Source organism: Lactuca sativa, chromosome 9 (assembly GCF_002870075.4).
Source record: "Lactuca sativa cultivar Salinas chromosome 9, Lsat_Salinas_v11, whole genome shotgun sequence".
Lineage (NCBI taxonomy): Eukaryota > Viridiplantae > Streptophyta > Magnoliopsida > Asterales > Asteraceae > Lactuca > Lactuca sativa.
In genome coordinates, this window is record NC_056631.2 from 207,751,159 (window position 1) to 207,778,324 (window position 27,166).

General features: G+C 36.0%; 1 protein-coding gene across 1 annotated transcript; it reads left to right on the top strand.

The window, feature by feature from the left end:
- Positions 1–2,259: 2,259 nt before the first annotated feature.
- On the top strand, positions 2,260–4,012 carry LOC111892979 (uncharacterized). The gene is made up of 2 exons (XM_023889056.3): positions 2,260–2,994; positions 3,112–4,012. The coding sequence occupies exons 1-2, from the start codon at positions 2,402–2,404 to the stop codon at positions 3,824–3,826; spliced, it is 1,308 nt and encodes a 435-aa protein (XP_023744824.2). The 5' UTR covers positions 2,260–2,401; the 3' UTR covers positions 3,827–4,012.
- The last annotated feature ends 23,154 nt before the right edge of the window (positions 4,013–27,166 follow it).

Below are 27,166 nucleotides of genomic sequence, written 5' to 3' on the forward strand. Positions count from 1 at the left end.
TCGTTAGAATTTTAATTTCATTTTGGGCGATATGAATTTTTCGTAATGAGATTTTGTTTGGAGCGTAAAAGCCAAGGAAATAGGTTTTCTTTACAAGATTGTTTCGTATTAGTTGCAAAACTATCATCTTTGCTATTTTCTCTTTATAATATCTATTTTATCCTAAACTTTTGCTAGTTTATTAAAAATTGGATTTTCCAAGAAAGTAAATACTTCTAGATGTTGGACTGTTTTTATCTGAAACCTTAAATAATATGTAATCCAGAAAGTCAATATAAGGAGGAAACAAAAAGTAATTGCAATTAGAAAGCTAACCTATATAGAATCACGAACCATTCATGAGAACGACAATCAAAAATATTATAGATTTATAAAACCGATCAAAACCATCTATCCCATTAGTACATCCTTTTTTGTATAAATAACATATCCAAACTCTGAGAATGTCAACTAAATATATTTTAAAAAACAAAAAATATAATATTAAATTTACATAAAATTAAAATTTAGACAAAATTACACAGGTAGTGTATGTGATTTGTCAAAACAGACTAATTCAATACAACTATCAAATAGTCTACATACTTAGTCATATGGCTTAATTTCTTATGTGTTTAATCTTTATGATTTTTTTTTTTTTTCAAAATTGATCTACAATTACTATTTTGCTTTTACTTTAACTCTTTAATTAATTTTTGTTTTTATTTTTAGATTTAATATATATTTTTAAAACTAATTTTAATTACAAAATAATAAATAAACCTTACACGTAACCCATTAACCCCAAAACTCATTCATCCTCTTTCGTACTTAAGAAGAAAATCACCACTACAATCAACTACAACCATGAGCACCGTTAACCACAACCATTGCCACCAACAACAAATTACCACCTCTAACAACTTTTTCTCTAAAAGTCTTTAACAAAAAAAAATACAAAAAGGAAAAAAAAACATTGTTATTATAGTCATTTTAAATAAAAAGGACAATGTAATATGAACGTGCAAGTATTTCCTTGCATTTTGTATGATTGTGCAAACAAATATGAGTCCTTTAATCGTAAACATAAAATAATAAGAGAATTTTTAAAAGTACCCATAATGTTGTGTACCCCTGATGATGTGAATGTAATAGTATTTATGTATCCTCCTGATGCCACAATTTGTATGAATAAAAATGATACTTATAGTACAACTTTAAAAAAATACTTTAACATATTATCTACTTAGTTGTAGTTGATGGGTTAAAAAATACTTTAACATATTATCTGACTCATGACTCGGTTGTAGTTGATAGATTAAAAAAAATACTTTAACATATTATCTTACTCAGTATAGTTGATGGGTCTAGAATTATGTCAAAAGTTTCTTTAAAGAATCAATCATGTAATTGTTTTGGAAATTCGTGTAAGTTAAAAGTTGGTAAAATGGCCGGATTTGCATCCATTGGAAGAGTTGAATTCAATATGATTTGTGAAAACTATGTACAAATTGAAAAGAAGATAAGACGGCACGTTTAAACATTTTGAAGATAAAATTAAGAAAAAATGACAGATATTTTAAAAGATAATAACTATTTATTAATTTTTTTGGTAACACCTTGACCTTGTCGTAATATAGTTAGATACAAAATTAGATTGACAAGTTGTTAATTCGTGTATTTATATTTGTTGCATCAGCCATCATACATGCATACGGATTTAATTTGGTTAATGTTATTTGGCAAATGTTTGATGATATAGGCAAGTAATAACGAATTTTTCTTTGCAAATTATTTTCTCCATATTTTGAATGTGTTACAATATACAAAACACGCAACTTCATATATGTATAAACAATATGGTCCCTTTGCATATTTTAGGCAACAAAAAATCATATAACAAAAAATAAATACCGAGTAAGCACATATGAATTAACGGGTTCAACATTAAAAGGACCTAATCATCAAAAGTAATAATAGTTCAGGGACCAATTCTGTATTAATTCTGTAATGCAGGGAGGGATTTTGTTTAGGAGATCCCATCAAATCGCTGGCATCTTTCTTTGCATACGTGCCCCCAGCTCATTCCCTCACGCATTATCTACTTACAGAACTAAAACAGCCAAATCCTAGATCAATGTACAACTACATCTCCATTACGTACAAGTTATTACAGCGTGTTTGTTATCGATATCCCATTAATAGTTCTGGAAGATATTTCCAGCCTGTAATCTCTCTGTCTCGCTTATATCTCTCTGTATCGACATCTATCTGTAAATATGCGTATAATATATATACGACACACTTGATTTTAACAATTTCACAACTGGGTTTTGTAATCTGATCCAGGAGAATTACGATCATTAGGGGAAAAAGGAGTGTAAAAAGAGTGGTTCTTGATTAAATTAAACGGGAGGACGCCATGGATCCGTGTCCTTACGTGCGAATACTCGTCGGAAGTTTAGGATTGAAGTTTTCCGGTGGTACTACACCGCCGTCGACATATTATTGCAAGATTAAACTCAAAAACGATCTTACCCAGTTCGCGGATATCAGTTCTATCGCAGATGGTGATGGTAATCAAGTTAATGATCAAGTTCAAGCTTGCTTTAATTTGAAGAAATCTGAGTTTGATAAGCTCGTTGATAAATCAAACGTGTTAAAGATGGAGGTTTATTCGGGCCGGAGGAGTAATCCGATTTGTGGGTTTGGGAGCAGTAAGCTTCTTGGAGTTGTGACGGTGGGTTTGGATTCGGAGGCGGTTTCCGGTGGTGGTAACCGTGGATGTTCGGTGGTTCGGAACGGGTGGGTAGGGATTGGTGATCGGAGTTCGAAAAATCCGGTTCAGTTGCATTTGAGTATTCGGGTCGAACGTGACCCGAGATTTGTGTTCGAGTTTGATGGTGAACCCGAGTGTAGCCCACAAGTATTCCAAGTGAACGGGAATCTTCGTCAAGCTGTGTTTACTTGCAAATTCAGTTTCAGAAACAATAGAGAACAGAAATTGAGATCTGAGTAAGTTCCTTCTTCACTTTTTCAGTTTTTCTAAACATGTTCGACGAATTGTCTCAACGAAAATTTAAACCTGTTTCATTGCTTAATCTAATGGTGTGTTTGATTTTTGTTTTACAGTTCGTCGTTATCGGAAACAAAGAACTCAAAAATATGGTTAAGATCGATACGAAATGATAAAGAAAAGCCTGTAAAAGAACGAAAAGGATGGTCAATTACAATTCACGATCTTTCCGGTTCGCCGGTGGCTATGGCGTCAATGGTGACGCCGTTTGTCCCATCAAACGGAACAGACAGCGTCTGCTCGTCGAACCCCGGCGCGTGGCTCATTCTCCGACCGGGTCACAGCACGTGGAAGCCATGGGGCCGTTTGGAGGCGTGGCGGGAGTCGAAAGGTAAAGATCACCTCGGCTACCGGTTCGAGCTTCTACCGGACGCCGCCGTGAGTGGGCTGGATCCGGTGACGTTATCCAACTCCACCATCAGCTCCAAAACCGGTGGGAAATTCACCATAGACATGAGTAATGGAAGCTCACCGAATTCCACCCCAAATGGGAGTTTCGGATCCGGGTCTGGGTCAGGCTCTGATTTCGAAATCGGGTCATGGGCGCATTTGATGTATCAAGGTTTTGTGATGTCGTCATCGGTGGCCGGCGGAGGACGGTGTAGTAAGCCGGAGGTGGAAGTTGGTGTTCAGCACGTGACATGCACGGAGGATGCAGCCGCTTTTGTTGCATTGGCGGCGGCGATGGATTTGAGTATGGATGCTTGTCAGCCGTTCTCTAGGAAGCTCCGAAAGGAGCTGAGGCACGACGGCGAAGAGTCGATATTTTAATTTTAATTTTTTTTTTTTCCGTTTTGAAGAATGTTCTAGAAGAGAGTGTACAGTCAAATTCAGTCGCATATGTTTTTTTTTGGAATGTTTGATGGGTTTTGTCTTTTTGTTTGGGAAGATGAATGTATGTACAGCTGTTTCTTTAAAGACATCAAAAAATCAATTAAAAATTGTTTCGACTTTTCATACTCTGAGTTATAACATTGTTATCTTTTACATTTCCTTTTATCAATTAAATCATTTATATCAAAATAATCAAAATCCAAATAAACTTAAAATCACATTTTCAGAAGAATTGATAGCTCATATTCCTCTTCGACAATCAAATCCAAATAAACTTAAATCGAATTAGGAAGAAAATAAGTCCGGATAAATTCGAAAGAATCCATGTGTTTCGTATTATCACAATTTTTGTATAAATAATGTATAAGAAATACTAGAAATTCGTTACCAACCGATATTTGCAACTACATGATAAACCATCCAAACTCTTTAACAATACAAAATTCATAAACAATCAAAATTGCTTAACAACCATATCTTTTCATATTCTTAATTTTGAGATTTAAATATAGACGTTAAAATAATATGTAGAAAGACGGATTTTCTCTCGTGTACATGGCACACGAGGCTTTCTAAGGATCCCATGTCTAAAACACTGCAACCAATTTCTGTAATTTACTCTAGTTTAATACGTTAGTATTCATAATGGATTTAAAAAAAATAAAACTACACATTTTTTGTATTATAGATTTTGCTTTCTTACAAAAGGTTACATAATATGCAAATATCATGATGTGAGGTATCTTTGCAGGGTTATGTCGATAGACCTGGCAATGGGACGAGTTTGGAACGAATCGACCTTGATCCAAACCCTTTTAACAAATTTCAAAATCCGATCCAAACCCGTTCCGTAACCCGTAGGGTTTTGAATAATCAAACTCATACCTTTATCCACCGAATCAACAGATATCCAAACCCGCCCCGTAACCCGTAGGTTTTTTGAATAATAAAACACATTTTACTTAAATCATAAAATCACATTTATTAAATAAAACTAAGTTTTGATTTAGAAAACACAGTATGTACTCGAGGACTGTCTATAAGAATTAAAATCCTTATTTTAGTTATTTCCGATTGGTTTTTTAGCGTCGATTGCATTGATAGAGAATACAAATTACAAACTTTCTTCCGGTTGATAAATAACCTTATTGATTTATAAATGAAATTGGTGATTACATGATGAAATATAAAGGAAATGAAATCATGAATCTTGGGAGAAGAGTAGAAGATTGGAAGTCTAGAAGTTGAGTCATTGACTCCTATATAAAAACAATTTAGTCTTTGACCTTTTCTCTTTGGATTTCTGATTGAAATTTAATGTAAACTTTAGGCAATATAAAATATAAATTTATATTTTTAAAATTTATATGGGGCGGGTTATAAATGGAGCGGATCGGTGCTGATCCATACCCGACCCTTTTAATAAAATGGTTAGCGGATACGGGTCGTTAACGGGTAAACGGATAAAAAACTATGCTCCAAACCCATATAATTGTTAAGGGTTTGGATTGGATCAGGGTCAAAACCCGCTCCATTGCCAGACCTATATGCTGAGGATTAGAATACCAACCCTTTTATTTATTTTTTTAAATAAAAAAAGTTCATATAATCAAGCTACCAAGGAGAGGCATGATTGTCGAATGTTGTATATGAGACATTACTAACCATTGAGATACATATAACTAAACACATCATTTCATCTTAATTAAATTTAATTCAAAAATATAATAAAAATAAAATAAAATATAGATTTAAAAAAAAACTATTTTTCATTTAATAAAAAAGATTACATTAATTTAGTTTTTCATTCAATAAAAAGGATTATATTAATTTAGTTTTTCATTCGTAAACTTAAAAACAAATATATTGATTAAAAAGGTTAATCCATATGATTTTTCCAAAATCAATTATTTGAAGCCTAACTAAATAAATATATAAATATGTCTTTCAATTTTGTATGCAGACTAAGTTTATATTCCAAACATCTTCATCGTTGTAAATTTGATCCTCGTTTAGATCCATTAACTAAGCCCAAATACTTGGTGTACATCGAAAATCAAAGAACCCTAATTTTGAAAACCAAATTTCCATCTAATTGAAAAGTGGTCAAAGAAATTACCTCTTTCCTTCCCAGCTACAGTCGTCTTCCTCACAGGAGCACCACCCTGATGAAATCAAACATCACCTTCTTCCTATTGGTCGTTTTAACTCGTGTACACCACAATTAACCACGACCACAGTCAATCACCATGGTGGTGTTCACGGTCCGTGGTCGTTGCCACCTAGACCGCGAGATGGCTCGTTGCCGATACTCCATGCGACCTTATAAACACATGGTAATATTGTATCAAATTTCGTATTGAACTTTAAATAAGAATAAGATACGATTCGATATTGTTTTTTACACTTTACAAACAAAAATTCAAATTTTAATTTGGTCCCAATTTTATTTAGACAAAACTGCAAAAATGGTCAATGTGATATGTATTTTTTATGAGGTTTAGTCAAAACCTCAACTTTTTTGGTTTCGTTGTCCTTTTAAGCTAATTTCGTTGCAGATTTTGTCCCCCAGTAAACTAAAATGACTTTAATACCCTTGGGTATTTATTTTCTATTTTTTTAATTTATTTTTTTAAAGTTTCATAATTGTTTTTTTTATTTTAATAATTAAAAAAATTAGAGGCTCTCTCTCTACCCAAAAATTGAGATTAGTGAAAGAAATTTGGGATATGTTTTGCTTTCACCAACCAATTTTTCTTCCTAAGATGTGTTAACAAGCACCCACCTCAGAAACTATAACGACCCGAAGATCACGACATAAAATTTTTTGTTTTTAAATTAATAAATTGTCAATATTTCTGTAAAACCAGAGTAATCAATATTTAGCAAAACATCCTTTAACCAAAGTAATTCACAAAGTGCGGAACCATGTGGTGTGTGTGTTGCAATCGTCCCAAACTCTTTCATTTGAAAACCGGAGTACTTGAAACATAAATTGAAAACCATAAGCACAAAACTTAATGAGTTCCCCAAAATACCACACCACATATAATCACAGATTATCATGCACATACATATAGATGCCATGGGCTACCCTATGGTCTTTACCTGGAATGCCATGGGGTCCCCCCCCCCCCCCCCTCCCCTCATGGTCTGACATCCAATTGCCACAAGCTCCCCTCGGAGCCTTCCATGCAAGTATCACTTAGACAACTAGCATACCACATAACACATAATGGGCCGACATTGGTGCCTTCGACCCATGGATATAGTGAGAAGACTTATCTCGCACTGCTGAAACATACAGAAAATCCTTGGCTGCTGGCTGACAAATCCTCGAACTACCAATAACAAAACAATACCCAATTAACAATTAGGTTCTAATCTATAACAATAACTCCATGCCTAGGGTAAAAAGACCATTTTACCGCTAACCTATCCTTGTCCAAAACTATGGCCCAAACTATAATCTGCAAGGCCCAAAAGCCAATTAATAGACCAATGGCCTAATTTTTCAAATTGGGCCCAAGCTCTACATGGGCCTTACCCTAAAGCCCAAACATCTTTCTATTCCAAAACATTTAGCATTCCGATGGCCCATTAGCGTATAATCATCCAAAGCCCAATAATGGCCCACTTATGGCCTAATTTTCCAAATTGGGCCCAAACCTCTCCAATGGCCTTATCCTAAAGTCTAATAATTTCCTTGGTCTAAAAACCCGTTTCCAGATGGTCCACGAAGGTGATGGGTTTGAGCCAAAAGAACATCCTATGTGCTCATGCAAACCCTAAAGCTTGGATCTAGGTTTCTCTATTGTACATGCAATTCATCCAAGACTTATGAACCCTAGATCTAGCATTCATATTTCAATATTATCACATGAAAACAGATCTAGATGATTACCTCTTCAACAATGGCTTGAATCTTCTTGTCTTGGAGCTTAGAGTCACAAATGTCACTCCTCTAATGGCTTATAAACACCACACAAGAAAGAGGATGATATTGGAGAGATGGGAGAGGCACAAATGTCGGCTATAAACTCTTCTAGGGTTTCAAGTGGCCGAAAACTGATGCCTTATGGGTTCTATTTATACTTGTGCTGCTAGGGTTTCAGTCAAAACCCTAATGGACAGCTTAGGCCTTAAGCAGTCCAAAGAAGCTTTTAGAATAGGGCCCTTATGGCCGAAATTAGGATGGACACATCCCTAATTTCGTCCATGCCTAGTCTAAGGCTTCCCAGCCTAATATTCAACTATCACACATTTGACCGTTTAAGTCCCCTTTATTAATTAATGTCTTTTAGCCACAGAAATATTTCTTAATTAATTCTTGTCTAATATTAATTAAACTATATGATTTCTCAATTAATATATTATTCATATAATATATTAATAAACCATAATAACCTCTCTCTCTCTCTCTCTCACCATAAATCACCCTGTCAAGTTGCTCTGGTGTAGGCAACCCAAAAGCACCATGCACAACCGGGTCAAATACATACCAAATATATTTACGGACTTAGACACTAATCCAACAGTCTCCCACTTGGATAAGTCTAGTAACTATAGTGTAAGTACAATCCGATTAGCAATCGTAGCTCTTAAAGATGCTGTCGAACTTTGATCTTATCAGTAACCTGTCCTTTAGATAAGGGATTGTATAGTCCTCCGTTCTAGATATCATGCGGACAATTACATGGAACATAGTCATACTCATTGTCCAACAGTTTGTTTCTCAATCTCTGATTCGTCTGACATAGAACTTAATTGAACACATCAATTCAGTCCTGACCGGGCCCGACACATAAGTCAAACCAAATCATCGAGGGGCCCGGATATCGCTTTTACCCTCTTAAGATAAAAGGAACAGATAAACTTCGACTTATATGCATTTACCATTCACTCATCAAATCATGCACAACAATGCGTTTTATAACATCAATTTACTGATGCGTTTACGCATTATCAATGCACAACTAACTCGCAAATGATAAACCATATATCTAGGTTTTAAGACCATATGATATTATCGTCTTGCGATCACTCGTGACAAATTCTATGAAGTGATACCAGCAAGCGCAGGTTTAATCCAATGCTCAAATCAAATTCATAAGCACTCATGAACGTTGCAGCAAACCTTTGTTATGTCTAATACACTTTAGACAATCTACAAACTAATTTATGACAATCTTCTTTCATACCTACTTCCAAAGTATGAGCTACTGTGGAACATTTGAATAATCTTATTATTCACGAAGTCAAAACATTCAAAGTGAAACAATAGGTAAACAATTAACATAAGACAGTAACTTTACTTATAAATAATACTCTTTTATTTAATCATCAAATGTCAATTACGTTTATCTATTACATGTTTCGAAGCTATCTAATCTAAAATAATATCGTCCTTCAGTCCGATGCTCCTAGCGTGCTGCAAGTGTTTAACCCTACTTAGTCCCTTCGTAAGGGGATCTGCTGGGTTATCCTCCGACGATACCCTCTTCACTACGAGGAGTCCTTTTTCCACCCGATGTCGAATAAAGTGATATTTTTTGTCGATATGTCGAGATCTACCATGATCTTGCGGTTCCTTGGTCAAGGCATTCACTCTTTCATTATGACAGAAAATTTCCATGGGCTCCTTTATGGCTGGCACAACTACATGGTCTCCGATGAAGTTCTTTAACCATATCGCCTCCTTTGACGCTTCACTCGCCACTATATACTCTGATTCGCACATTGAATCAGCTACGGTCTCCTGCTTGGAAATTTTCCAAGTCACTGCTCCTCCATTCAAGGTAAAGACCTAGCCCGACTACGAACGGTAGTTGTCCCTGTCGGTTTGAAAATTGGCGTCACTATACCCTCACACCCTTAAGTCATCACTCCCACCGAGGAATAGAAACCATTCCTTGGTCCTCTGAAGGCACTTAAGAATATTCTTAACTGCGGTCCAATGTGCTTTGACAGGGTTCCCTTGATATCTGCTGACCATGCTCAAAGTGAAGGCCATATCAGGGAGTACAAGTCATAGCATACATAATCGAGCCAACTGTGGAAGCGTATGGTACTCGACTCATTTATGCTATCTCGACTTTGGTACTAGGGCTTTAAGTCTTACTCAACTTGGCATTACTTTGGATTGGTAACTCTCCCTTCTTAGAATTCTCCATACTAAAACATTTTAGCACTTTGTCCAAGTAAGTATTTTGACTAAGTCCTATTAGTCTTTTACTTATGTTTCTCACTATCCTTATTCCCAAAATATAGGTAGCCTCTCCGAGGTCCTTCATAGCGAAACACTTCCCAAACCAGGACCTGACTTCCTGCAACGTCGGGATGTCATTTCCTATGAGTAGTATATCGTCGACATACAACATGAGGAAGCTAACTATACTATCACTGGAATTGACATATACACATGATTCATCCTCGCTTCGCAGAAAACCAAACTCTTTGACTTTCTCATCGAAACAAAGATTCCATCTGCGAGACACTTGCTTCAATCCATAAATGGATTTTTCAAGCTTGCACACTCTATTGGGATGCTTCGCAATGACAAAACCTTCTGGCTGACTCATGTAAACATCCTCAGCCAACTTCCCATTAAGGAAATCGGTTTTGTCATCCATCTTCCATATTTCATAGTCATGAAATGCAGCAATGGCCAACATCACCCTAATAGACTTTATCTTCGCAACCGGTGAGAAGGTCTTATCATAGTCAACTCCGAGAGTTTGAGTAAAGCCCTTCGCAACCAATCGCCCCTTATAAGTGTGCACATTCCCATCCATGTTGGTCTTCTTCTTGAAGTTCCATTTGCACCCGACCATCTTACGACCTGGCACATTGTCAACCAAGCTCAAAACTTGGTTATCGTACATGGAATGAATCTCGCTGTCCATCGCCTCTTTCCACTTTGCAGACTCCGGGCCTGCCATGTCTTCCTTATAGTTGTTAGGTTCGTCCAAATTCACCAATAAACGTATCCCCTTCTATAGTAATATGAAAACCATAAAACAGGGGTTGAACCCTAACTCTTTCGGAACCTCTAAGAGGTTAGGAATCGTAAATCGGTTCAACCGGAGTTTCCTCCTCGGGTTGAGCGCCAATGTTAGAGGTTCCTTCATCGCTCGACTCTTGAAGATCTTCAAGATCGATTTGCCTCCCACTGTCCCTTTGGCTTATAAGTTCTCGTTCTCGGAAAACCCTTCTCCTCGCAACGAAGACAATATTGTCACTTGGTCTATAGAAGAGATATCCAAAGGACTTCTGTGGGTAGTCAATGAAAATACACCGCTCACTACGAGGCTCGAGCTTTTTGTGAGTCTCTCATCTTAGGAAAGCCTCGCACACCCAAACCTTGATATGTGCCAACGAGGGAGCTTTCCATGTCCACATCTCGTGAGATGTTTTGGCAACCTTTTCCGTAGGGACTAAGTTAAGGATATAGGTGGCAGTCTCTAAGGCATACCCCCGAAATGAGATAGGTAGCGAAGCACGACTCATCATGGAATGAGCCATGTCTAGCAAGGTTCGATTATGCCTCTCCGCCACACAATTCAACTGCGGTGACTTAGGTGGCATCAATTGTGACACGATTCCACATTCCTTGAAGTAGTCGTGGAATTCAAGACTTAGGTACTCTCCACCTCGATTGGATCGAAGCATCTTGATTTTCCTACCCAACTGATTCTCCACTTCTTGTTTAAACTCTTTGAACTTTTCAAAGATTTCTGACTTGTGCTTAATTAAGTAGATATACCCATATCTGCTATAATCATCGGTGAAAGTCACATAGAAGCGGCTGGCATCCCTTGTGGTGGATCTAAAGGGCCCACACACATCGGTGTGTATGAGATCCAATAAACCCTCACCCCTTTCACAAGTGTCAGTGAAGGGTGACTTGGTCATCTTTCCAAGTAAACAAGACTCGCACACGTCATCGTCCCTAAGGTCGAATGACTCCAACACTCCATCCTTTTGGAGTTGGGCTATGCGTTTCTTGTTGACATGTCCAAGACGACAATGCCACAAGCATGCTTTATCCAAACCATTGGAAGAATAAATACACAACACATCATTTCCTAAATTGTCTACAACCATCACAATTTTATATATTCCATTACAAAGAAATGGTTCAAAATAGAAAACACCATTAATATAAGCATTAATAGAACCCTTTTCATTATCAAATGAATATCTAAAACCTTGTCTATACAAACATGAAAATAAATGATGTTTCTTGCCATATCTGGCGAATAATAACAATTATTTAAATATAATCCTAATCCATTACTAAGCACTAAAGAGTAAACTCCAATCTTAGTGACAGGCGACAATCTTCTATTCCCCATGATCAAGTTTATCATCCCATGCTCCACATCCCTATTTCTTCTTAGGCCATGCAAATTAGAACAAATGTGAAAACCACATCCTATATCAAGTACCCAAGAAATAGCATGTGATGAATCATTAGATTTAATAGTGTAAATACCTGCGTAGGACGACTTGATCTTTCCATCCTTGATATCTTGCAGATATTTTGGGCAACTTCGTTTCCAATGCCCTATTTCGTGGCCGTGGTGGCGCTCTGCCTCCTTGGGGTTGGAGTTGGGTTTTGCAGAACTAGCCTTGGTTCCACTAGAAGAGGTCCCATCATGGGAATTTCCCTTATGGTGGCTCTTTGAGGGAGCCTTCCTCTTCTTATCCTTCCCTTGCCCAATTGTCAAGACTAGGGCAGCAACAAGAGTAGGAGTTGATGCAACATATTTGTCTTTGAGGTTGCTCTCAGTAGTCCTCAGCAAGCCTTGAAGCTTGCTCAAAGTGACCTCCTCCTTGTTCATGTGGTAGGTCATGCGGAACTGGTTGTAGTAGGGAGGCAAGGAGTGAAGGATGATGTCAATTTCCAACTCTTCATCAAAGTTCACATTCAACTTTAGCAGGTGATCGACATATCTCTGCATCTTTTGTAGATGAGCGGTGAAGGACTCTCCATTACCCATTTTAGCAGTGATCATCGAAGTGATGATCTCGTACCTTTCTTGCCTAGCGCTTTGGTGGTACCGGTCCAGCAGATCTTGATGCATCTCATAGGGATACATGCCCTCATAGGACTTCTGGAGTTCTGCAATCATAGTTGCCAACATGATGCAATGGACTTTCGTAGCATCATGCTCATGGGCCTCAAAGGCAACGATTTCTTCAACAGAGTCAGTGTTGATGTTGATTTCCTTTAGCTTTTCATCGAGAATATACTCCTTATCCTCGTAACGAGTGACCATTCAAATGTTATGGATCCAATCATTGAAATTGGACCCGTCTAAGATAACTCTCTCATACAAGTTCATGAGTGAGAACGAGCCAGATGAACTAGAAGCGTTGTTGTTTGCGTTCGACATCTGAAATAGAAAAGAGAAAAGTTTGATTAGAAATGAATCCCCAATTAAACACCCAAATGAGAAATTAAGGCTAGGATCCAACAACATTATTTACAAATTAGAAGAGGGATGTTGTAATCTAACATGCAAATAATTTGAAGGTAAGTGAATGACAATTCACTAATTTTCCACCATGAAAAACAAATTAAAGCTAAGTTTTAAATGTAATGAAAACTCCTAGATCTTCTGAGATTAATCGAACTTTTCAATGGCAAGTTTAAATGTCGATATGCCCCTCAAGTTTGTGACTGGGATGCCAAGGATCACAAAGCGGGTGTGAATAACCATGCACACCTATTCGATGTGCCGGTTAACCACACACGCTCCATCGAACTATGAAAAACATCGAGTCACCCTTTGCCACCTTTGCTTAGAGCCCAATTAGTGTGCCGGTTAACCACACACACTCCACTAACGCCTTAGCAAGGGTACAAAGTGTAATTTCATGGAATTGCATCAATTCACTTTTACCTAAAGTAACTAAGATTGGGAATTTTGTAAAAACATTTAGTTACTTTATTAATTCATTATACTTTTAATGAGGAAAGGGTTACCCTATCCTACCTGTTCGGTTAACGACCCTCCACCAATCAAGGAAGCGGTGGGTGAGAGTGGACACCCATTAAACGATTATTTTATAGGCCATAACCTTATACCCCCTTATAGATCGGTTTCGTGAACGAGGCCTACTAACGGCTATTTTTTGGTCCCAACTTGTCTGCCAACTATCAGAAACATCGGACTCCTACTTGGTTGCTGAGCCAAAAGACTCGCAAGCACAGTCGCTCCACATGACTTTTGAAAGAAAACTTCATCTGGCGATAATACCCCAAATTACATTGACACCAAACCCACTACTAAAAGATTTCCACGAGACCAATACAATCTCATAACATACCCGGTCTCCAACGACCTACCTTATCCTGGTTCCAAACACGTTGAGGCCCTCTCACAGACAGAACCAACCCAAGACACAACACAACGAATCAATTGCTATCAAAACTTAACTCATTGATTACCCTTGAAACATACGAATGATGCCCTTGGCATATAGCTACGCCAATTCTTATTCCACTGAACCAAAATCATGTGCAAATTCAGCACAATATTCGACATCGAGTTCTTACCTAAAACCAATTTAATACTCCACTCATAACCTGATATTCCCAAATCTGACTTGCATTTCACACCACAACCTTCCGAATCCCAATGAACCCTTACCTGATTGATAAATAACTACCCCCAAACCATTTCTGAGACAATCAGTCTCACACCTGGTCCAACCACCAGGTTCCCAAGAGTCCAAACAACAAGGATCATTTTAGATGCTCTTGCCTTTGGCTTTGGAGGCACACTCGCTCTTGTTGCTTCAGTTTTATTCGGGCAGTCCCTAGAAATTTGGCCTTCTTCCTTACATCCGTATTACACCTTCTTGTTAAATGTACACTCATTGGCGTAATGACTAGTCTTCCCACACTTGAAACAAGTCACCTTCCTGCCATATTTTTCAGAGCGTTTCTTTTTGCACCTCTCACACCATTTTTATTTACCTCCTCCTCCCCCTCCAGACCTTGAGAACATGTTGTTCTTGTTGGACCTTGAAGTGTTGGGTTTTGAGCATTCTAACACTCCTAAGTGTACATGCAACCCTAAATACCTTGGATCTATGTTTTCTCTATTATACATGGAATTATGAACTTTCCAAGGTATTACCTATCTAGCATACAATAATTGATACTTGGGTAATCAAATGGATAAAATACATACCTTTGTTTGATGTAGCTTGTCTTCATGAAGCTTAAGTACCTAGTGGCCCAAGTGTGACACCTCAAATGGTTCACACAACACCATGAACTCCTGGAATAACCTTGAGAATAAGGATACTTTGATTCTCTTTAGTGAAATCGGCTAGCCCTCTTAGTGTACCCACACTAGTGCTAATTTCACCAACCAAGGACATCTTTATATAATGTGGAGATTAGGGTTAAACCCATGACCCTTCATTTCATATGATCCATGAGTTAAACACTCCATGGACTATCCATGAAAGCTTAGCCCAACCTAAATGAACTTGGCCCATCACACATATATATCTAAGAGTCCATACTTAATTAGTTCCTTTTGATCACTTAATTAATTATAAATTAATTATTGATCAATACTAATTAAATAATATGATTATATATATTAATATATTAGAACTTATAATATATTAATATAAAATCACTAGTATCCTTTTTTCCTCATCTTGTCTATCCAATTGTCCCGATGCCATGAAACCTAAATGGACCATCCCGGGTCGGGTCAAGTCTTACCAATTATAGTTATGGACTTAGACATTAATCCAATAGTCTCCCACTTGGATAAGTCTAAGACTATTATTGCGTATGACTTCAAGAACCGACTGGAAATTGTAGCTCTCAAAAGCTTCCGTCGAACTCTGACCTTCGTCAATGACCTGTCCATCTGTTGTTTCCCGATTTCCGATTCATGATGACTGACTGATTGAACAGATCAAATCAGTCCTGGCTTGGCCAAGCACTCACATGTATCATCATTAAATCATCGAGGGGCCCACAGATATCGCTTTTATCCCGAAGGTCAAAGGAATGGATAAACTTTGACTCATATGGCTTGTTCTACTACTTGTTGAATCATACACAAAGGCACATTTTGTAACATCGAGTTACCAATGCATTTTCGTGCAATCAATGTACAACCAACTCATAGTAACAACTCATATCTCTAGGTTTGAAGAATATAAGATATTATCGTCTCATGATCACTCGTGATAAAATCTATGAAGTGATTCCAATGAGCGTGGGTTGAATCCAATACTCAGAACTTATGAGCACTCATGGGTGTTGTAGCACAACTTTGTCCACCAACTTGGACCTCTACAAGCCAACCCATGACAGTCTTGATTCATATCTACTTCCAACATATGACCGACTGTGGATGGTTTGAATAACTTAGTCATTCCGGAAGAATAACCTAGTTATTATGGAAGTTAAAACTTGCAAAAATGAAACACAAGAATAATTGAATCCAATATGGTCTCAGAACTTATGAATATAAATAAAACACCTTTTATTTATCACCATATGATTACACATTATTCATTGCATACTGTTTCAACTATCAACTTTATTCTTGAATTAAAACAATAGTTGTCCCATGCTCCGAGCATGTACACTATGTTTTTCTAAACAATAGCTTTGCCATACACCAAGTATACACTTTATGTTTGTCTAAACATTAGTTATGCCATACTCCAAGTATGCATACCAAGTTTTTCTATGATCTTTACTTTGTGAAATAACCAATTGAACCATGATTCTAATTTCACACTCCCAAGTCCTTACGGCAATGCAAGAATTCCAAATTCATGCCTTTTACCGAAATCTGTTCGATTCTAAACTTATATGCATTGGTCCCCTTGTAACGATTATGCATAAAGTCACAAAGACTTGTCAACAAACATTACAGAGTATTCCAATGGAGATCAACTCCATGGAATCGGAGTCTCATATTCAAAGTTCATTGCCTATGAACATTCTTCTTGCATTAAGTTTCTTACATAGATAACTTCCAGATATGGAGACAACTCCATATTCCCATTTTGACTACCCCTTCCGAACAAGAATTGCCTCTTTTCAGATTAGGTCAATATGGTCCTTCCAAAGTTAACACTATACTTCCAAATGTCCTTGAGCAACCAATCCTTGGTAAAACCTTAGATTGTCCTCGACAATTGCTTAATCACTTTAGTCAAATCCAATTATAGACCATTTCCCCTCTTAATGCCCCAGGCATTTGGAAAATTTTAGAAAGGATGAATATTATAGTACATGCAATCGATCCTGTACCCAAAGCAAATGGGACATGATTCATGATGTCTCACATAAAGACATGATTCTAGACCAGTATTTTGCTATAATATTTTTTATTTTCCATGCTCTCAAGATTTGACTATGAAGAGGGATGCCGTAATCATAATCGAATTTTGAGAACGCAATATATATAATTTCCTTATGTTGAACCATTCCAACATGAAATTCATATATATATATATATATATATATATATATATATATATATATATGACTAAAGATGATTAAAATCTCAATCTAAGCTTAAAATCTCACTCTAAGCCTTTTAGAATTGACATGAAGTATAATTTTCCTCTCCCTTAATTATAGCAAAACACTTTTTTTCCAACGGATTGAAACTTTTGTTTTCTATAATTAACATTGCTAACTTGCAATACTTATCATAATTATCATGCTTCCACTAACATGATGATTATTAGCATAACACTAATGCTCCCACTAGCTTTGACATGTAATCAGAAATCAGCTGGACTTCTAGAAATCAATACTTTATTGACTTTCTTACCAAAGTTCAGATTTCTGATACTAGATTGCTTTGATAAAACTTTATCAATTTCATACACCTTATCTTAGATAGCTCATAAGTGTGTCTAAACAATTTAAGAACTATGAAAAGGGATGCTGTAATCATAGTCTCAATTGTTTAGACCTTTGCCACTTCTCACAAGTCCATGTTAGTGTGTCGTTTAACCACACACGCTCCACTAACGACTTTGAGAATGCAAATATCACAATTGCTATCTAGTTAAAATCTACTTAGTGAAAGTGTTTCCTGTTGGGTTTTGAGCATTCTAACACTCCTAAGTGTACATGCAACCCTAAATACCTTGGATCTATGTTTTCTCTATTATACATGCAAATAAGAACTTCCAAGGTATTATCCTAATCTAGCATACAAAAACAATGAATGTAACAAGATAGAATACATACCTCTTGATGTAGAAAGTCTTCATGAAGCTTGAGTGCCTAGCCCCAATAGTGTGGAAACCTCAAATGGAATCACAATCACCAAAACACTTAGAATAACTTGAGAGAATTCTACAACTCATGAAATCGGCTAGCCCTTTTACTTCACACACTAGTAACCGATTTTGGTCAAGAATAAGATGCTTATATAGTTAGGGTTACACCATGTAAACCCTAATTGACATGGCCTTTCATTTCCATGATCCATGGGTACAAATACACCATGGAGCATCCATGGACCATCCTATGGGTTTTAGCCCAACTTGATTATCCATGGAGCATTAGCCCACTATACAAGTATGGATGATTTACACAATCAACCCATATATTTAATTAGTCTTCTTTTGATCACTTAATTAATCCTAGATTAATTCTTGATCAATACTAATTAAATAATCTTATTATTCTTATTATTAATATACTAGAACTTATAATATATTAATAACCATAAGTGTCTTATTTCTCTCATTATAGTCTATCCAAGTGCATGATGGTATGCAACCCAAATAGACCATGTCGGGTCGGGTCAAGTCTTACCAATTATAGTTATGGACTTAGACATTAATCCAACAGTCTCCCACTTGGATAAGTCTAAAACTATTATTGCGTATGACTTCAGGAACCAACTGGCAATCGTAGCTCTCAAAAGCTTCTGTCGAACTCTGACCTTGTAGATGAACTCTGACCTTTGTCAATGACTTGTCCATTAGATAAGGGATCATATATTCCTCCATTCTAGATATCATATGGACTGAGACATGGATTATAATCATTCTCTCTGTCCATTTGTTGTTTCCCGATTTCCGATTTATGGCGACTGACTAATTGAACAAATCAAATCAGTCCTGGCCCGGCCGAGCACTTCCATTTGTCATCATCAAATCATCGAGGGGCCCACAGATATCGCTTTTATCCCGAAGGTAAAAGGAATGGATAAACTTCGACTCATATGGCTTGTTCTACTACTTGTTGAATCATACACAAAGGCACGTTTTATAGCACCGAGTTACCAAATGCGTTTTCGTGCAATCAATGTACTATCAACTCATAGTAACAACTCATATCTCTAGGTTTGAAGAATATAAGATATTATCGTCTCATGATCACTCGTGATAAAATCCATGAAGTGATTCCAATGAGCGCGGGTTGAATCCAATACTCAGAACTTATGAGCACTCATGAGTGTTGTAGCCCTTTGTCCAACACCTTAGACCTCTACAAGCCAACCCATGACAGTCTTAATTCATATCTACTTCCAACATATGACCGACTGTGGATGGTTTGAATAACTTAGTCATTCCGGAAGAATAACCTAGTTTATTCGGGAAGTCAAAACATGCAAAATGAAACACAATAATAATTGAATCCAATATGGTATCAAAACCTATGAACATAAATAAAACACCTTTTATTTATCACCATATGATTACACATTATTCATTGTATACTGTTTCAGCTATCAACTTTATTCTTGAATTTAAAACAATAGTTGTCCCATGCTCCAAGCATGTACACTATGTTTTCTAAACACTAGTCATGCCACACACCAAGTATGCATACTATGTTTGTCTATGATCTTTACTTTGTGAACTAGATCCATTGAACATAACTTCAATGATTCTCTTTTCACACTCCCAAATCCTTACTGCAAATGCAAGAATTCCAAATTCATGTCATTTACTGGAATATGTCAGATTCTAAACTTATATGCATTGATCCTCTTGTAATGATTATGCACAAAGTCAGAAAGACTTGCCAACAATCATTACAGAGTATTCCAAAGGAGATCAACTCCTTGGAAACATCCTTCTTGCATTAAGTTTCCTAATCTTAAACAGATTGAAAATACTAACTTTGAAACATTTCCAGATTCATTTTGACTATCACATCTGAAAAAGAGTTGCCTCCTTACAGATTATGTCAATATAATCCTTCTAGAATTATCACTATACTTCCGACTGTCCTTGAGCAACCAATCTTTGGTAAACCTTAGATTATCCTCGACAATTGTTTAATCCTTTTAGTCATATCCAGTTCTAAACCTTTTCCCTTCTTAATGCCCCATGCATTTGGAAAATTTTAGAAAGGATGAATATAGCACATGTAATCGATCATATATCCGAAGCATATGGGACACGATTCATGATGTCTCACATAAAGACTAAACCAGTCTTTTGCTATAACATTTCCATTTCTATTTGCCAAGTTCTCATAATTCAGATTATGAAAAGGGATGCCGTAATCATAATCGAATTTTAGAACGCAAATAATGGACCCATATACAGAATTTCCTTATGTTGAGCCATTCCAACATGAAATTCATATATATATCCTTGACTAAATGATTAAAACCTCACAATCTAAGCTTATAGATTTGAGATGAAGTATAATTTTCTCTCCCTTAATTATAGCAAAACAACTCTTTCCCAATTGAAACTTTTGTTTTCTATAATTAACATTTCTAACTTGCAATACTTATCATAATTATCATGCTCCCACTAACATGATGATTATTAGCATAACACTTATGCTCCCACTAGCTTTGACATGTACTCAGAAATTAGCTGACTTTCTACCAAAGTTCAGATTTCTGATACTAGATTGTTTTGATAAGACTTTATCAAAAACATACACCTTCCCTTAGATAGCACACTTGTGTGTCTAAACAATTATGAAGAGGTATGCCGTAATCATAATGGTTAGACCTTTTTGCCACTTCTCACAAGTCCAGGTTAGTGTGCCGGTAAACCACACACGCTCCACTAACGACTTTGAGAATGCAAATATCACAATTGCTATCTAGCTAAAATCTACTTAGTGAAAGTGTTTCCTCACCATCATTTTCATGAATCGGAGAGAAACCTTATGACACTTAGATTTAATGGTGTATGTGTTCTTATCCATGTGAATTGTCAAAACCTTAGTCACAGGGCAAGGGTAATGACAAATCCAATCTCATATGGACTGAACTCAATCTTAACTTCTTGCCACCTGGCAGCTTAAGGGCCTGCCATTGCTTCCAAGTTGTTGTGCAACAAATTGAGAACTCTAAGAACTCATATGCAAAGCCAAATTTAACTGGAATGGGCACAGAATATGTCAACACGATAGGTTATAAACCTCAATTCGTATGCTAGTGAAGAACTTCAGGTTTATTCTTGATTAGTTCTTGAGACTTTCAAGACCTTTAAGACTCCCACTGTCCTCTTGACATATAAGACGCCCTTGTCAAACATCCAAGAGATAGTGTGGATTCTAATCAAGACAAACACTTCACACAATTGGCCTTAGTTGGTCTTTGTTTTATCCAAAACATCACAACTTACCAATTTCAAATGTACAAGAGTTTTAAACCTTCTTTAAGACATGTCACTCAAGTTACAATCTTAGAGTATAACTCTAAGAATTGTTTTTGGAACGAAGTATGAATCATCTTCTTGATTTAACCACTTCAACAATTCAAGTTCCTCTTCTTAGCTATAAGAAGGCTCTTAGAGAATGAATTGTCTCTAAATCATTAAGATGATCACAAAACTGATACGATAGTACTCTCTCCCATCTTTTCAGATTTGAGAAACTTTTATCCTTCTACCTAATTTGATTCTTCTTATTCGCTCTGCCATACATTGGAACCTTTTCCAATGTCTTAGAATTACACTTAAGCTTGTAAGTATAACCATATTTACTGAACTATAGTAAATTATGACGAATAATCTTATCGATCTTTTGTGGTGGACTTAATCAGTGCACAAGACTGTGTACTCGATCCCTTAGTCCTTCACTTGACTCACACATTCATGTGAACAAGTAATTAGTCTTAATTTTCCAATACTTGAAAGTTCTCATTCATCATGCTATACAACTTGCATGATTCCAAGTTCCGGTCCAATTGAAACTTGGGTGATGAGAATCTTTCCTTATTTGGTAAATTTAGACATTACCACAAATGAAAGAATCAATTTCATACTTCCACTCTTGCTATTAATGGAATCTTATAAGCAACAAAAATTTCCATAGATGCCATTGTAAGGATATTTTAAAATAAATAAAATCAAAAATTTTCCTTTTATTTTAAAAACTTTGCGGAAGAACTTGTCCTTACAATCCATATGAAAACTTGTTGTTATCTATTCCTAAGCAATATCTCATAACTCCTAAGAAGTAGCTCAAGAATCCGATCTTCAAACTATGCGATAGAAATCCATCTACGCCATCAGATTCAACATATTCTTTCTTTAAGTTTCTTCACTTTTCTTTGATTCTTAAAACATCACCATGTGACCCAGTCACATCATGTATCTGGAATCTCAGAATAGAAACTTAGCAGAGTTAGATAGTGGAATTTACCTGAAGTAGAGTCAAACTTATTGACTTTAACATCCTTAGGTAAATTTGGCAGCTTCGCAACCAATGCCCCTTCCTTTGGCAATATAAACATATGGACCCTTTGATAATGGTACAAGGGACTATCACAGACTTAGCTTTTCTCTTTACCATTTGGTCAACCGAGTTGACTATGGCCGATCCCTTTACCATTGGGAAGAGAATGCTTTTCTGGATTTCCTGTGTCACTATTGTCAATGTCCATCAAGTTTTAAGGAAGTTGATCTTAACAAATAGATAAGATCATTAAGGGTCTTGTCATAGTCTGTTTCATAGGTGTCCCAAAGGAACTCACTATGTGACTTAGAAAGTGATTGAACCACCAACTTTCTCAAGACTTTGACACCCAACTCTCCCGGCTTGTCAATATGTGACTACATCTCCAAGATGTGATCACACCTAGACCTTGCCTTGCCAATAGGGCTTGAGTGACCTTGAACTTGTGGGTTAGGGAGAATAATTGGAGGAGGTGAAAGAAGTATGATTTCCATGGGACATCATCTTCATTTAGGAAAGCTTGTTTCAAGAGATTTAGGAAGATCATAAATGTCTAAACCAGACATCTTTTGGGAGATATTCAAGATAGTTGATTTTAAAGTCCTTAATATGACACCCAATATGAAATATTAAGGCTAGGACCCAACAAACTATTTTATAACTTAGAAGAGGGATGCCGTAATCCAAGCTATAAAATATTTGAAGGTAGGTGAATGACGATTCACCAATTTCCACCAAGATAAACGAAATGTATTATTAGGTTTTAATTGGATTTGAAACTCCTAGATCTTTGAGATTCATTGAACTGTTCAAAGGCATGTTTCAATCTCGAGTGTGCCCTCTCAAATTTTGTGACTGGGATGCCGAGGATCACAAAACATGGTGTGAATAACCATACCAATTCACTTGGTACCCTTAATATTATCACCCAATCAATGTGCCGATTAACCACACATGCTCCATTGATCTATGACAAACATTAAGTCACCCTTCGTGATCTTTACTAGTCCAAGTTAGTGTGCCGGTTAACCACATACGCTCCACCAACGACTTGGTAAGGTACAAAGTGTGAATTCCATGGGCTAGCACCAAATTCACATTTTTCCTAAGCAACTAAGATTGGGTATTATTAAGAGTTTAGTTACTTAGTATTTATCATTAATACTTTTAATGAAGGGAGAATTATAGTCTTGTCAAACCCGTTCGGCTAACGACCCTCCACCGGTCAAGCAAGCGGTGGGTGAGAGTGGACACCCATTAAGTCGCCATTTTATAGGCAACAACCTTATACCCACCTTATAGACCGGCTTCGTGAATGAGGCGTATTAGCGGTAAGACTGACTTTACTATTATACATATATATATATATTATTAACTTATAATATTATAAAGTATAAGGGTTGAATTTTAACTCTTTAAAATTCTAAGGGCTAACTTTGAATTAAAGTATTCATAAGTGAAAACTTTTCAAATTCCAAAACTTGAGGGCAAGTTTTGAAACTATTCAAAACTAATTAATTCCATAACTTATGTGTTTAAAGTAGTTTTAATCTAAAAACTCTTCAAGTTCCATAACTTGAGGACAAGTTATGGAAGACTTTAAACTAATAAAAGAATTAACTTTTCTTTATTTTATAACTTATGGAATTAATTAAGGTTACACTTTTTTTTAATTTATTATTTAATGAAGAGACTCTTGGTCATCCATAACTTGAGGACAAGTTATGGAGTCATAAAACAATTTAATGAGGAAAAAGACTCTTCATTTTGTAACCTATGACAACTTTTATGAGTTTTAAGATTCATAAATTTGACTTATAAGTTACATAAACACATTTTATGAACTTCTTTTAGATTAATTTGGATTAAAACCAACTATCACATACTTTTATTCATTAATCTAAATTCACTCATAAAACAAGGTAACACAAAAAACTTTTGGTGATCCATAACTTATTCTTAAGTTATGGAATCCTTTAAAACATTAACACCAAATTTTGTAACTCCATAAAAACTTTGAATCAATTTTTTTTAAAACCTTTTCATATCCATAACTTATGGAGGTTTCAAAAAATAAAACTCTTTAGATCAAACTTTTAAAACTAATAAAATAATCATATCATTTTATCTTTTATTAAATTTGACCTAATTCAACTCATAAAGCAAATTATTCAAATTTTACAAATAATTAGTTTTTCACAAGAACAAGTAATTATCTTAAAATTTGACAAACTTCATGGTTTTTTTTTTTTTTTTTTTTTTTTTTTTTTTTTTTTCAACTTTGAAAATAAAATATTTGCATCTATATAACAGAAAACAACCCGTGGCTCTGATACCACTGTTGGGTTTTGAGCATTCTAACACTCCTAAGTGTACATGCAACCCTAAATACCTTGGATCTATGTTTTCTCTATTATACATGCAAATAAGAACTTCCAAGGTATTATCCTAATCTAGCATACAAAAACAATGAATGTAACAAGATAGAATACATACCTCTTGATGTAGAAAGTCTTCATGAAGCTTGAGTGCCTAGCCCCAATAGTGTGGAAGCCTCAAATGGAATCACAATCACCAAAACACTTAGAATAACTTGAGAGAATTCTATAACTCATGAAATCGGCTAGCCCTTTTACTTCACACACTAGTAACCGATTTTGGTCAAGAATAAGATGCTTATATAGTTAGGGTTACACCATGTAAACCCTAATTGACATGGCCTTTCATTTCCATGATCCATGGGTACAAATACACCATGGAGCATCCATGGACCATCCTATGGGTTTTAGCCCAACTTGATTATCCATGGAGCATTAGCCCACTATACAAGTATGGATGATTTACACAATCAACCCATATATTTAATTAGTCTTCTTTTGATCACTTAATTAATCCTAGATTAATTCTTGATCAATACTAATTAAATAATCTTATTATTCTTATTATTAATATACTAGAACTTATAATATATTAATAACCATAAGTGTCTTATTTCTCTCATTATAGTCTATCCAAGTGCATGATGGTATGCAACCCAAATGGACCATGCCGGGTCGGGTCAAGTCTTACCAATTATAGTTATGGACTTAGACATTAATCCAACATTTCCTCACCCTCATTTTCATGAATTCGAGAGAAACCTTATGACACTTAGATTTTATGGTGTATGTGCTCTTATCCACATGAATTTTCAAAACCATAATCACAAGACTAGGTTAGTGACAAATCCTAACTCATATGGATTGAACTTGTGCAATCTTAACTTCTTGCCACCTGGCAGCTCAAGGGCCTGCCATTTCTTCCAAGTAGCTATGCAAACAATTGAGAACATGTAGAACTCAAATGTATAACCAACTTAACTGGAATGGGCACAGCAATGTCAACACGATAGGTTATAAACCTCTACTTGTGTGCTAGTGATGAAATACATGTTTTATTCTTGATTACTTCTTGAAACCCTTTCAGGATCTTTTAGACTCCCAATGTCTCCTTGACCTATAAGACTTTCTTGCCAAATATTCAAGAGATAGTGTGGATTCTAATCAAGATAGACACTTAACACAATTGGCCTTAGTTGGTCTTTGTTTTATCCAAAACATCACAACTTACCAATTTCAAATGTACAAGAGTAGAAAACTTTTACTGTTACATTTGAGAAGTGTTTTAAACATTCTTTAATACATGTCACTCAAGTTACAATCTAAGAGTATAACTCTAAGAATTGTTTTTGGAACGAAGTATAGATCATCTTCTTGATTTAACCACTTCAACAATTCATAAATCCTCTTCTTAACTATCAGAATGCACTCAGAGAATGAATTGTGATAAGGTCTCAAAATCATTAAGATGATCTTAAAACATGATACTAAAGTACTCTCCCATCTTTTCAGATTTGAGAAACTTTTATCCTTCTGCCTAATTAGATTCTTCTTATTCGTTCTTTCATACATTGAAACTTTTCCAATGTCTCAGAATTGTACTTAACTTGTAAGTATAATCATATTTACTAAACCTTAGTAAATCATGACGAATAGTCTTATCCATCTTTTATGGTGGACTTTGACAAGTGCACAAGAAAGTGTACTTGATCCCTTGGTCCTATACTTGACTCACACATCCATGTGAACAAGTAATTAGTCTTAATTTTCCAATGCTTGAAAGTTCTCATTCATCATACTATACAACTTGCATGATTCAAAGTTTCGGTCCAATTGAAACTTGGGTCACTACTAGAAAAACAACCTTTTACGACGCGCGAACCATGACACGCGCTCTTTTATGATACGCATTAGTGTGTGCCCTATAAATAATGTCTACTCTCGGAAAATTAGAAGGATTTAGGGCACGCATTTTCGCGCGTGCTAAAATAAGTGTCACATTGAAAAAAAAATAAAAACATGGAGGGCACATAACTTAAAATGCGCGTCCTCTATGTATGTCGCTTTATATTTTTTTAATGAAACGCAGGGTCAATTCTTTTGGGGGAAATGAAATTCTGAAAAGTTTGAAAGGCCCGCCATGAAGGGACGATTCTACTTCTTTTTTCAAAAATCCTATTCAACATATGTTGACTCTCACACGCACAGACTTATCTCTAT

Bases quoted from the DNA above. Each gene is read 5' to 3' on its own strand.
- LOC111892979 (XM_023889056.3), top strand. From the start codon at position 2,402: ATGGATCCGTGTCCTTACGTGCGAATACTCGTCGGAAGTTTAGGATTG. The intron at 2,995-3,111 runs GTAAGTTCCTTC...TTTGTTTTACAG, and splicing joins GAACAGAAATTGAGATCTGA to TTCGTCGTTATCGGAAACAA.